General features: G+C 49.4%; 1 protein-coding gene across 1 annotated transcript in view; it reads left to right on the top strand.

Moving 5' to 3' along the window:
* Window positions 1-12,808, top strand: part of LOC133342411 (calpain-3-like) — a 59,783-nt gene that overhangs the window by 22,119 nt on the left and 24,856 nt on the right. Inside the window, 6 exon segments of the mRNA XM_061551577.1 lie at window positions 1,457-1,625; window positions 2,105-2,449; window positions 5,178-5,261; window positions 6,289-6,374; window positions 8,818-8,895; window positions 10,753-10,913. Of these exon segments, the coding sequence (XP_061407561.1) occupies window positions 1,457-1,625; window positions 2,105-2,449; window positions 5,178-5,261; window positions 6,289-6,374; window positions 8,818-8,895; window positions 10,753-10,913 (923 nt within the window).

Below are 12,808 nucleotides of genomic sequence, written 5' to 3'. Positions count from 1 at the left end.
TCCTCAACTCCTCCTGGAATGCCCCCTGGTGCCCTCCTCGCCCTCCGCAGCCAGAGCTGGGGTCAGGAAACAGTAGGAGCATGGGCCACATAAAGACAGTCACTGCATCGCGCGCTTTTAGATGCGCTTCTGCGGCCGTCTGGAACGCTCTTCCGATAATAGGAAGTCACTGGAACTATTCACTTTGAATTCTAGATTGAAAACTAATTTCTTTGAAACTGATTTTTGTGTTTAGTTTGTTGTCCTTCACCCACACGTCCGATTAGCACGGTTGGCAACGTATGGTGTGAGAGAAGTTCAATACATTATAAGGCCAATATCAAGTTCTTGTGGAAATTTGTCACGTGACTCATTGGACATGCAAGTAATGCAGCAGAGGCTCTCAAGAGGTATAAAGATGCACTGATTCATCGGTTAATGTTGATTGTTAAGCTTTCGGCGTACACATCGAATGGCGTGTGTAAGAATAATTTTATTTTTTATTTGTAGTATTTAATGGGTTCACATGACCTTTCAAGCTGCGAGCTACCACCGCATTCACCAGAACATGTATATATACACACAGAAAGAATTGATTCTCGAAATAAAAAGGCAACCCTAAATCGCTAGGGGTCATTGAATCACCAAGGGGTGAATTGTCACACGTCTATGGTCCAGTGACCTCGCAACAAAATGTGATTGTGCAACACCTATTACTGATGCCTCTACGTCAATGCACGTGCTGGTTACCATGCAAAATGATTTTGCTGTGCAGTGCTGAGTGTCCCATTGTGTTTGTGGAAGAGGATCCACAAACACTCAGCCTCAAATGAGTAACTAGTGCGTTGTGTAAACATCGCCATGAGGGATGCAAAGGCGGTCGGGCATGGTGCTGGCCACCCACCCACTCGTGTGCCGTGCCGGTCTTCATAGGTGCTTGCTGACAGCACTTGCTCTTGCAGTCTGCTAAGGCTATACGGGGGATCTTTGTCTGTGTGGAGGGCTCTTGCCTTTTAAAAAATACCGCAACAGCAATTGTTTAACAGTCCATAGTTTTCCTTCTTGACTAAATAATGATCGACCATTTTGGTCCAGAAGTGTAAATAGTATTTCATTTTATTTTGTCTACTTATTTCTGATTTAATGACGGTCACCGCATCGTGCGCTTTCAGATGGGCTTCTGCGTCCGTCTGGAATGCTCTTCCTTCCAATATAGATTGTTTAAAATTAGGAAGCCACTGGAGCGATCCACTTTAAAATCTAAATTTAAAACTCATTTCTTTAGAACTGTTTCTTGTGTTTAGCTTGGTGACCTTCGGCTATGTACGGTGCGAAAGAAAGTGAAACATACAGTGCATACCTCTTGCTTGATTCCACAAACCCTTGCCCTCATAAAGCACTGCATTACAATCGCGCGCAACCGCAACCGGTCAGCTTGCCTGTTGTCGCTGTGTGATCGCGACGAATACAAACACAGGGTCCATGGCTCCTACGAGGCCCTGAAAGGAGGGAACACGACCGAGGCCATGGAGGACTTCACGGGCGGTGTGACGGAGTACTTCGAGATGAAAAACCCTCCCAAGGATCTCTATAAGATCATGGTGAAAGCAACGTCCCGTCGCTCACTCATGGGCTGCTCCATCGACGTAAGCGGAAAAGCACAATTATAGCAATATCAAAGGAAACTCTAAGACACCAAGCACGTTCACTATAGCTTCAATTGACGTCCGCCTACATTTAGGGGCTGTCGCTTGCAATTTTGAAAGCTTGATTGGCTCTTTTAGTCAAGCCCCACGAGGTTCACATGTAATTTGACGAATCAATATGCCATTTGGATGAGCAGTAATTAGGAGAGTTATCATGATCCCGCCCCTACTGAGACAGGCGGACAGACGGACAGAGCTAATGCATTCAAAAGTAACACTGGGGACCTGTCTAAGCACCTCTGTAATAATCAATTGCATTTATAAAGCGGCTCTCTTTAAGGTACTCAAAGCAACACGTCCATCGTTGGCGGGGGAGGGTGCGGGGGCAATACTTAAGAAGTACCGGTGCTAATTTGGGGAATCTGGGCCGTTAGAAGACGTGCACCTGCTGTTGCTGCTGTGCCCACGCCTGTGCCCAGGATGGGATGTGCTGGCGCTGCGGGATCCCGGCTCCCGACAGCGTCGGCCTCGTCCGCTCCAAGTGCGACAGCTGCTGCGACGAAGAGGACCACGACCACGACCACGAGGGCGAGCAGGAGCAGGACCACTCGCACCTGCACCCCCCGGCCCAGGCGAGCGGTGGCTCCCCGCTGGCGCGCGGCTTCCCGCGCACCCCGTTCTCGGCGCTGCCGGACCCCTTCTCGCCGGGGCCTGGAGCGTCGTCAGCACAGGGAGGCGACATCAAGTTTGACTTCCCCGACGGAGGCGGAGGAGGACGCAGCCTGACCAGGGATAGCAGCGTTAGCGGCCCCATCACGCCCAAGGTGACCGCCCGCCAACGCGGTGGGAGGCGCGCGGTGGGGAGATATTAACTCCCACGGCCGGTGTGCAGGAAGTCGTGGGTTTGATCCTGACCTTGACGCCTGTTGTATATTTGGAGTTTGCGTGCATTCCCCGTGGTCGAGTGGATTTTTCTCCAGGTCCTCGGGTTTTTCCCTTCCACTTTTAGAAAGGTGCATTTAGAGTATTTGGCTGCTATAAATTTGCACATGATAAGCCACATGTTTAGTTTGTCCTTCCCCCGCACCTCCGATTAGCACGGTTGGCTATGTACGGTGCGAAAGATGTTCAACACGCATACATACAACTAGCAGATGCCGAGGCAGCCGCCCCATAACAGCTGCAGATGAGATTGTTTGCATGACTTAGATCAAATAATCTCATCAGGCCTTTGATGTTGAGCAGGCCTGAGTCTGGATAGTGCTTGGAAAACCAGACCCACAGTTGGGCTCTCTTGTGTGCAAGGCCCATGAAAAATTGCCTTCTTCTACAGTCACATCATGATGAACCAGATGTAGTCAGAACATGCTCAGGTTTTAAAATACATTGATGTCTTTTTTTAGATTTGGCAGGTCATTAGATGAGGTTTCAGATGTGAATCAGCAGTTGGTCTATTTATATCAGCAGATTTAAACTGCTGCACTGCCATGGACACTCATGGCTTCGATCGCAACATTAAAAGAAAGGTAGCAGCCATGCAGTTGTTAGCGGACTGCGTTATGCACCAGTCGACTTGAGGTGTTCTTCCTGTTCACGGCTAACATCAGTGGCGATATCTAAAACACATTCCTGCGGAGGGAGCTGGTAGGAACGTCGGGTTGCTCTGTCAATGGCCAGGGTCAACGGCGGCGTGGTGTATTCCAAAAATATGCCTGACTGTGAGGGCGGGCACAAGCCGGCGTGAGTAGGTTAAACGTTGAGTTTTATAAGGGCACCACGGGGTGACCAGCCCCTCCCCACCCAGCCCCACCCCTCCCACCCCCCACCCAGCCCCACCCTTCCCACCCAGCCCCTCCCCTCCCCACCCAGCCCCACCCTCCCCATCCAGCCCCTCCCCACCCTCCCCTCCCCACCCAGCCCCTCCCTCCCCTCCCCACCCAGCCCCTCCCTGCACGACCGACACAATAATCCCCTGTGGGCTAGTGTAACCTGGCGGTTCCTAACAGTACCAGGATGTCACTCCCCCATAGGAAGCCATACTTATCAGTTTGGTGAAGTCTGGGAAAACATCCTCCATGACCAATACGGTGTTTACGCGTGTGTGTTGAGACCTTCATTCCGTCGTGGACTGACAAAAGTGTGGATTTAAATTGATTTATTATTAACATTCAAAAGTCACAATTATGCTTGAACTTCCTTTTAATAGAATTCAACTAACACCAATAGGAATCAAGTGTCTTGTGTTTCACCAGGTAAGAACTCACGAGACCAGTATACAGGAGTCTCATTTGGAAGAGTGACCTGGGGGCATTCGTCTGCCCATGGGTGGTGACGGTTGCCAAGTATCATCCCAAATTAGTAATTTGCGGGTCATTTTGAATTGGGCCAATTTGGACCCTGATGGAATATTCTATCATGTTAATATCAATGAAGACACCCTCACCAGGGTGTGGATATACATGCATGTGTTTGCTCGTGATAAAATACTGCAGCCGCTGCGTTTGTGCTCTTCACGTTATCTTCATGGTGATCACGAGCGGCAATGTTGGTCCTGAAATATCATCACCAGCAGCAGCAGCAGCAGAGGCTCACCTAGAGGGGGGCAACATTTTTTTTAAAGTTTTCAGTTTCATTTATTAGGTATAACCCTGTGAGCCATTCGGCTCTTGAATCGGGTGCAACCGCAACAAACAAGAAACAAAAACATGAACAAGAAAAGGGGCGGATACCCCATGCCCCCCTCCCCCAAAATGTTTATATGACCAATGCGTGTCATAGGATAATAAAAAAAGCAATGAAGTACACTTGTAAATATATAATCATGGTTGATGTGTGTTTTATTTTGATATATTTTATATGATGCAACATTGATTTGTTTTATTAGCCTATGACACGCAATGGGCATAAACACATTTTGTTTGTTGCGGTTGCACCCGATTCAAGAGCCGAATGGCTCACAGGGCCATACCAAATAAATGAACTTGAACTTGAACAAACGTATGCTATATGAAATATGTTGTTTGCAGAGCGACTTGGTACTCTTGGTAGGAAAATTATTGAATAATCACCATCACCCACTCAGCAATACATCTCAATCCTGCACGTGAATGCATCTCCTGAAGTCATAACTTAACAACGTTGAATTGCTGGATCATTTATGAAAACAGTCTGTGAGTGTACACTCACAAAACTGTGGAGCAGGACACACGGATTGTCCACAACGTGAGCACCGACACACGGCGCACGATAACCAGTCGTAGAGATCTTTTAACTTTGTCCAAATTTTTGTCCCGCCCGAAGGTTTTCAGACGTCACGCTCATCTCATGATGAGGACACAGGGCAGTGCTACCCGAGAAGTGGGCACAGTGGGCAGATGAGTAGGCCGGACCTCTAAACAGTAGGCCAGGCCAATGTAAGACAGAAAAGGGCTGCCCGATTGCCATACGTCTTGGTTGGAGCCTTCCAGAAGTACGGTAGCCTTACCGAAGAGGGACCTCAACACGTGCTTCTAAACCTTTGTTCCCTCTCCCATCTCAAATGTCTCCCCACAGATCGCCATGTTGACGCATGCAGAGTCGCGGACGCCCATGGGGCTCGTGCGAAACCACGCCTACTCCATCACGGGCTTGGACGAGGTCGACGTCCCTTCCCACCGCCGTCGCACGTTCATCGCCAGCCGAGATCACCTCCACTCACGCTGCATTTACGCAGCCGCCAGGGGGGGGGGGGGGGAAGGGTCATGGTGAAGTTCACAACCCCGGGGGGTAGCCAGCTCGGGGCCATGCTCCCAACGCAGTCCTGCGGCGCCGAACCCGACCTGCAATGGGCTCATGGGAGAGGGTCCAGCAGCTGTTTTTTTTGTAAACCGAGTCACATGCTTATGTGTCACCCGATGTGCCCAAAGCTGGCCTCAGAATCTGTTGTAATGTCACCGAGTCAATGCGGAGGCTGGCAGCGGGGTCAACGGCATCCTTCGCCTGGGCCATCTTACTCGCAGAAATAAAAGCGTATCAGCTCCGAAAAGCCTAACCTAACCCTGACCTGTGTTTCCTGAGTCTCTCAGCCTGGCTGCAGAGGGTAGAGAAGGGAGGCAGGGGAGGATGGGGCATGGGGGAGGACGCGTGAGGGTCTGAGCTCCTGGAGCCCCATGGCCTTTGAAGTATGGGGACTTGGATGCAGACTGCTCTGCTGATCCTGGGATGCAAGTTGGTGGTCATAGAATTGTAGCATTTGCGGCTCAAAGCCTTGAGTGACAGTGGTGCAGGTTCTTTGTGTGCTGTTGTAGTGATGAAGGAGATACACTAATGTAGAGCGATACCATTTAAAAGGAGGAACAAGAAAAAGCTGAAGTGCCATTAATGTCCACAGGTACATTTAGGTCTGTTCTCATCTACGGTCTCATTGGACCAGTTGAACTTTTATCGTTCTTGGAGGAGGGACGAGTTTTGTGTTTATCTAAATTACTCATTCATTGTAAACCTAACCCATGTTTGCCAGCACAGAGTCAACATCGATTTGACATTCTAGTACGAGGTGAATTTGCGACTACTTTGTGCCAGCCCGAACAGGTAGCCCACTGAAATCGCTCGCCCCAGCTGTCTGCACGCCAAATTCTGTGGTGCCTCTGCCTCTGTTCTGTGTTCACGTGTGACGGACGTGCAGGTGAAGCATCGCAGCAAGATCGTGCAGCTGGTACGACTGCGAAACCCATGGGGTCACGTGGAGTGGATCGGGCCGTGGAGCGACGCGTGCGTGACAGTGTCAATGTCTTTTCCACATTTTTCTGCTCGCTCTGATCCACCTTGACCCGACCGGTTGAGCGTCACCCGCCTCCACCCACCCTCTTCCTGGCACAGTTCTCACCCCCGCCCTCCGTTCGCTGGCTTGTACAATGGTTCGACAGCTTTTGCTGACTGCTGTAACAAAGGGAAACCAACTGATATACAATAGGTGGAAACGAGAAAGTAAAATTAGGAATGAAGTTTGGGTGGATCAGAGGAGGGACCGCAAAGCCACAAACGTGATGCCAAGGCTTGAAAGGAGCAGCGGCTTGACTTCTGCGACCCTTGTATCGTCCGTGTTGTTATTCTGGAGAGGCTCTGCAGTTGCAGTGGGTGCTGCAGTCATGTTTAAAGTCGTACTCATTATACACAAAGTGCTTGCTACAAATCAAGCACAATACCGTGCTGATCTCGTCAAGGAGCATAAACCATCATGGGAACTCCGGTCATCCTTTCAGCGGATTTTGGCTAGCCACTGAACAAAGACGGTCACTGCATTCCATGCTGTCATATGTATTTCTGCGGCTGTCTGGAGCGCTCTTCCTTCCAATATTAGGAAGCCACTGGAGCTATGCACTTTTATATCTAGATTTAAAACTAATTTCGTTGGAACTGCTTTTTATGTTTAGTTTGTTGTCCTTCCCCCGGACCTCCGATGAGCATGTTTGGTTATGTACGGTGCGAAAGAGTTAAACGTACATGCGTGCACACAAGCTACGAAGGCGTTTGCCGAATCTCCAAGCAGAGGTTGCACGCGTTACAATAAGCCGTACGGGGCTATCTGTGGTGATTGACTTCCAGCTAGTTCCCTCCAGATCAGCGACCCGGAAAATATTTCCGTATCTGGCACACACGTCCAGTAGACCTCGTCACGTGCCTACGTCATTCTCCAGTATATTCAGTAAGTCATTCAACGCTATGTGCACATAAAGCTGATCTAATTATTAATTGATTAACATTGATTTGCATACTCGCTTTACATGTGTAGGGACGCAGATCGGAGACAGTAATACTTGGATTAACTTATTTTATTTAACAAGCACCATCGGGATGATACACACCATGCGTGGGTGCACACTATTACAATTAAGAACGTCTATTGTTAGAGCAGTTGGCAGGCTGTCTGACTAACAGCACCCCGGGATGGCGAAGGCAGAGATGACGACGAGGAGATGGTGACGACGGTGATTTTGAGTGGCACGAACGGTCGTGCCGCTCAAAATCACCGTCGTCACGGGAGCTCGTGGCTGTTGCTGGAAGTGGGATCCCCGGATCCCACTTCCAGCGACAGCCCCGAGCTCCCGCTCAGGGCCCCCTCTTTTACTCTCAGCGTGGTCTGGCTCCGCCCCTGCCACGCCCCCTTCTAGAACCTACCAGCGGGTTCCCGGGGCTTCCCGATGGGCCCCCCTCTGTGACCTTTCCCCTTTAGATGTCCCCCTCTCATATATATCGTGGCCTGCTGAAGCGACTACTGCCCTACACCGAAGTTACCCTTTTCCACCAGCAGCCAACGCTATACTACTACAGATGCATGATAATGTACTATTTACACAAATGTTACGCTCTTCCATTTAGGCTCACGGACGAAACAAAACGTTTTCTAATCAGACTAAACGAATGATGATAACAATAATCATTTGAACTTGTAATGCGCCGCAGAGCGCTCGCTCGCTCGTAGAGAGAGAGAGAGACTCAGAGTCACGAGGAGGAACCACAGACGAGTGGGAAAGGGCAGCAACAGCCAGGCGGTGACCCGGCACCAATAATTGTCCAAGCTTTGTGGTCCTCTCTATATATACATGTGCAGATGTTTCCAGCTAATTAACGAGTGTTCAAGTTTAAGTTCATTTATTAGGAATAGCCCTGTGAGCCATTCGGCTCTTGAATATGGTCAAACCGCAACAAACAAAAAAAACATGAACTGGAGTGCCTGAATTGGTACATGTCAACTCGGCACGTCATTATTCAGTTCAAGGATTGATTCTCGTCCATCGTACTGAATGGATTATCTCTCGTGCCTGTGAAGCTTTGACATGCAAGGGATACAAAAACACAAAACATTCTTACAAAATGATTGCGCGTAATGTCAAATTTTTATCGACGATTAAACGCATCGTTACACACCCATACTGCCACGTGTGCTAAGCAAAGAGCAAAACCACCTCAACACCGTGCACCCATTAGCCCTTCATTGAGGCAGCGAAATAAACAGCAGGCTAACAATTTGGACATTGGTCCTCTTTCAGAAAATCACGGCCAGAGGCGGGGGGCGAAACGTTGCAACGCCACACCCGTCGCCCTGTTACTGGGCAGCGCCAATGATTATTATGTCGGAGTGATCTGTGTGAACGCTGGCATTTATTGGCCTGTTGTAAAGTTGTATTTTTCTAACCCCCCCCCCACTTTACAGCTCCAAGGAGTGGAATGAAATCACGCCGTCGGAGAAGCAGCGCCTTCAACTCATCAGCGCCGAGGACGGGGAGTTCTGGTGACCTATGCCCACTGCGGTCGCGTCAGCTGTTATAATTGCCGCCTCGCCGTCGTGTTCGGCGTCACGGTGACCCCCCGGTTCTCTGTCAGGCGTAGCACGAGATGTGAAAGGGGCAGCCCCCGCAAGTTCGGCAGCCTGAATTGTCGAGTTAACCTCGGGGACGCCACCTGGCCTGCAGTGGTGTCAGGAAAAGTAATACGTGGTCACAGTACCACATTACGTTACTAGCAAGGGTGTTCGCCGTTGTGTTACACGACCGCTTCCCTAATGGGGGGCGGTAGTGTAGCGGTTAGCGCACTGCACGGTGAACCCGGCCACCCGAGTTCGATTCCCGCTTACGGCCAATATCAGTGACGATTATCTGAACTGGTTCTGGGCCTCCCCTAGGTCGACTCTGCCTCAACTGAGTACTTTGTGCAGTGTGTGAACATCGCCACTGAGGAGACAAAGGCGGTCGGGCGTGGTGCTGGCCAACAACCCCCTTGTGTTGCTGTGCCGGCCTTCATAGGCGCTACTCGCTAGCAGCACTTGCGCCAACAGCCTGTCACAAAAACTCTCTGATGTCGTGTTTTCTGGCCGCTCCTGACGAAGCTCCTAGCACATTGAGCGAAATGTCAGACATCATGCGGGAGAACATGCAGTACGGCCCTTAACCACATCAGAGAGCTGAGGGAGCAAGTGCCTGCCAACAGCACATCACATCTGCATGCGACGAGATCTGAATATTAAATCATTTTACGATTGTTACATTGTTAAAAGGGTTTTTTAATGTATTCTCCTTCAGCCTTTGCCAAGCATGGCAGAATCATAGCCACCTGCAGTTGTATAAGACAACTAAAGTTAAAATGTCCCCGAGTGTCACAATTAATTCAGTGTAAAACAACGTACCACCTCTAACCGGTGAACATCATTCGAATTCGGAACGTTTTAAGCGTGCTAATAATGTTAGGCAATAAAAAAACATGACATCTTACAAAAAACGGCATGTAATTTTTTGCATTGTGAGACTGTGAGGAATGGAGACAGCTTCGCATGATCCCTTAATCCAGCAGTGGATAGATTAGGGCTGATAATGACGATTTTGAAAACAACTTAAGTGAACATTTCCCTTCGTGATATGTAACTCAATATACAGGAAATACTGAGATTAAAACTTTCATCACTCTCATATCTATACCGGTTTAAATTTCAGGAAATATTTTCTGAAGCTTATTTTGTAAATGGAAACAACAACAGAAATGTGATCCGTAGAAAATAATTCATATTTTCACCACTTGCAGACTGATGAACGTCAGTCATTTGGTAAATATGAAGTAGTTTTCTTGATCATTTCATACCAAAAACATACTTTTCTAATTTAAATGTAAGGTAAAAAAAACTCCATGAAATATATTTCACCGCAAAAATATTTGGGGATTTTTTTGTTAGAACTGTTATAGCTGTTCATACTTTTGGTAGGGGTTTAATATCAGGGGTGTAATTATGTATTTCATATTACTGTGTTTAAATAATATCTATAAAGTATGGGTTAATGCAACCCGCTCCAGTCCCGAGGAGCCACTACATTTCTCACAAAGTTAAAAACAATAATAATGAATCCTCGATTCAAACGATGAACCCAAAATCACGTCAGTTTGCTGAATTGCAAGAGGGGGGAGGGAGGAAGTCATTAATCCAATAGTTTTCTACCACGTAAAAGTGCTCTTTTTTTCAACAAACAACTGACCAACTCCATCACAAAATCACCTGGACCACGAGGCAAATGCCGGGGGGTCGGAGCTCGGCTCGTAAGCACCGGGCCTAACGTTGTGAGCGCAAACACAACCCATCGACGATCTTCTCTCCCCGCCCAAGGATATCCTTCCAGGACTTCTGCCGCAACTTCACCAAGCTGGAGATCTGCAATCTGTCGCCGGACGCGCTCGCCGACGACCGCACCAACAAGTGGACGGTGTCAGTCAGCGAGGGCCGCTGGGTGCGGGGCTGCTCGGCGGGCGGCTGCCGGAACTACCCGGGTACCGCCAGCACGTCTACCCGCTCCCCCGTCTACCCGCTCCCCCGTCTACCCGCTCCCTCCGTCTACCCGCTCCCCCGTTTACCCGCTCCCCCGTCTACCCGCTCCCCCGTCTACCCGCTCCCCCGTCTACCTATCCCCTGCCTACCCACTCCCCCGTCTACCCGCTCCCCCATCTCCCCGCTCCCCCGTCTACCCGCTCCCCCGTCTACCCGCTCCCCCGTCTACCCGCTCCCCCGTCTACCCGCTCCCCCCGTCTACCCGTTCCCCCGTCTACCCGCTCCCCCGTCTACCCGCTCCCCCGTCTACCCGCTCCCCAGTCTACCTATCCCCTGCCTACCTGCTCCTCCATCTACTCTATCCACTGTCTACCTGTCCCCTGCCTACCTGCCCCCCCCCCCCCCGTCTACCCGCTCCCTAGTCTACCTGCTCCTTTGTCGACTTTGCCTCCTGACTGTCCTCTCTCCCAACTCCCCCCATTTCTCAGCAGCACCTCACAAACACCAGCCCCCCCCACACAAACTCCCAGTCTCGATGTAGGACAGCAGCTGTTGACAAGCCAGCTGGTGGTGAAATTAATCCACCCCGGAGGCAGAGGCTTTGCATGGTTGGCATTGGTCCTGTTGCAAGGAATGAAATGGGCACTCGCTGTCTACATGTTTCTCTCTTCTGAGCTCCGTGCTTGGGCCCCCTCCAGCCCATGGGCCTCAGAAATGATGAGATTAATCAATCCTGTGCGGGATACGGCATCACAGAAATGAAAGTGTGCACCCATTCCTGCAAAGCTGCAACTGCTACTTAGATAAATACACTTCAGGTGTGAAACAATTGACTCGCCCAGCGATTCGATGAATAGTCACAATTCAGGGCCGCGATTCGAATTCGGACTTTATTCGTTCTCATATGACGTTCCCCTTTCTTTCGTATTTTCTATTTTAGTTTTCCTGTCTCGTTTCTATAGTTGCATTTCGCTCCATCCTTCCGAACGTGACCGGTCCCTTTCCCATCGTTGTTCACTCATGGAGACAAATCATGGCATGCTCAGTTGTGACACAAAGCAATCGGGGAACACTTGTGTGTTGTGAATTTGTTTTTCTTGTCACGAGACTTCAGAATCGATAGAGAAGTCTCCAAGAGCAGTGCAACTCCACCCGTAGTTTCTCCAAACTCTGATCCACGCAAACTCTCATGATGCTCATTTCCATGCTTCACAAATTACCGTTGGATTGCGAATAAAGTTGGCGACAAGCTGCACACTCCTGACGGTTGTGAAATAGTTCCCTCGTGACTTGGATAGAGCACCTGGTTCAAATTGACACCACGTGTGCTTGTGTGCGTGTAGAATGCACTTCTTAACAAGCACTCTGCAGTCACCTGGGGCTATTGTGTCGCAATAATGAGACACATGCGGCGGTGTGTAACGACTTGATTTGTGTTTGAACGGAGGATATTGGTGAACATGGAACGGAGGATATTGGTGAACATGGAACGGAGGATATTGGTGAACATGGAACGGAGGATATTGGTGAACATGGAACGGAGGATATTGGTGAACATGGAACGGAGGATATTGGTGAACATGAAACGGAGGATATTGGTGAACATGGAACGGAGGATATTGGTGAACATGGAAAGGCTTACCCTGGTGGATCATGAGGACTTTGAGAAGCCTCGCCATTCGAGAGTAGCCTTCAGCTTTTGAGATCGCTTCAAGTAACTTTTATCCACACACTTGAAGTTGCAGATAACCATTCAATGTATGCAATATTAAGTTAAGAGAAAAACTAACTTATTAGAAGAGGGGTATATTTTGGTGTGTGCATTCTGTGGTGATCAGGCTGAGACCATCAACTCACTACATTTGAGAACGACATTTATCCACGGGCGGCTAAAACC

Source organism: Lethenteron reissneri, chromosome 14, assembly GCF_015708825.2.
Source record: "Lethenteron reissneri isolate LAM-NWPU_2019-01 chromosome 14, ASM1570882v1, whole genome shotgun sequence".
Classification (NCBI taxonomy): Eukaryota; Metazoa; Chordata; class Hyperoartia; order Petromyzontiformes; family Petromyzontidae; genus Lethenteron; species Lethenteron reissneri.
The sequence above is the reverse complement of the archived record's forward strand: the minus strand, read 5'-3'. Positions and strand labels throughout refer to the sequence as shown.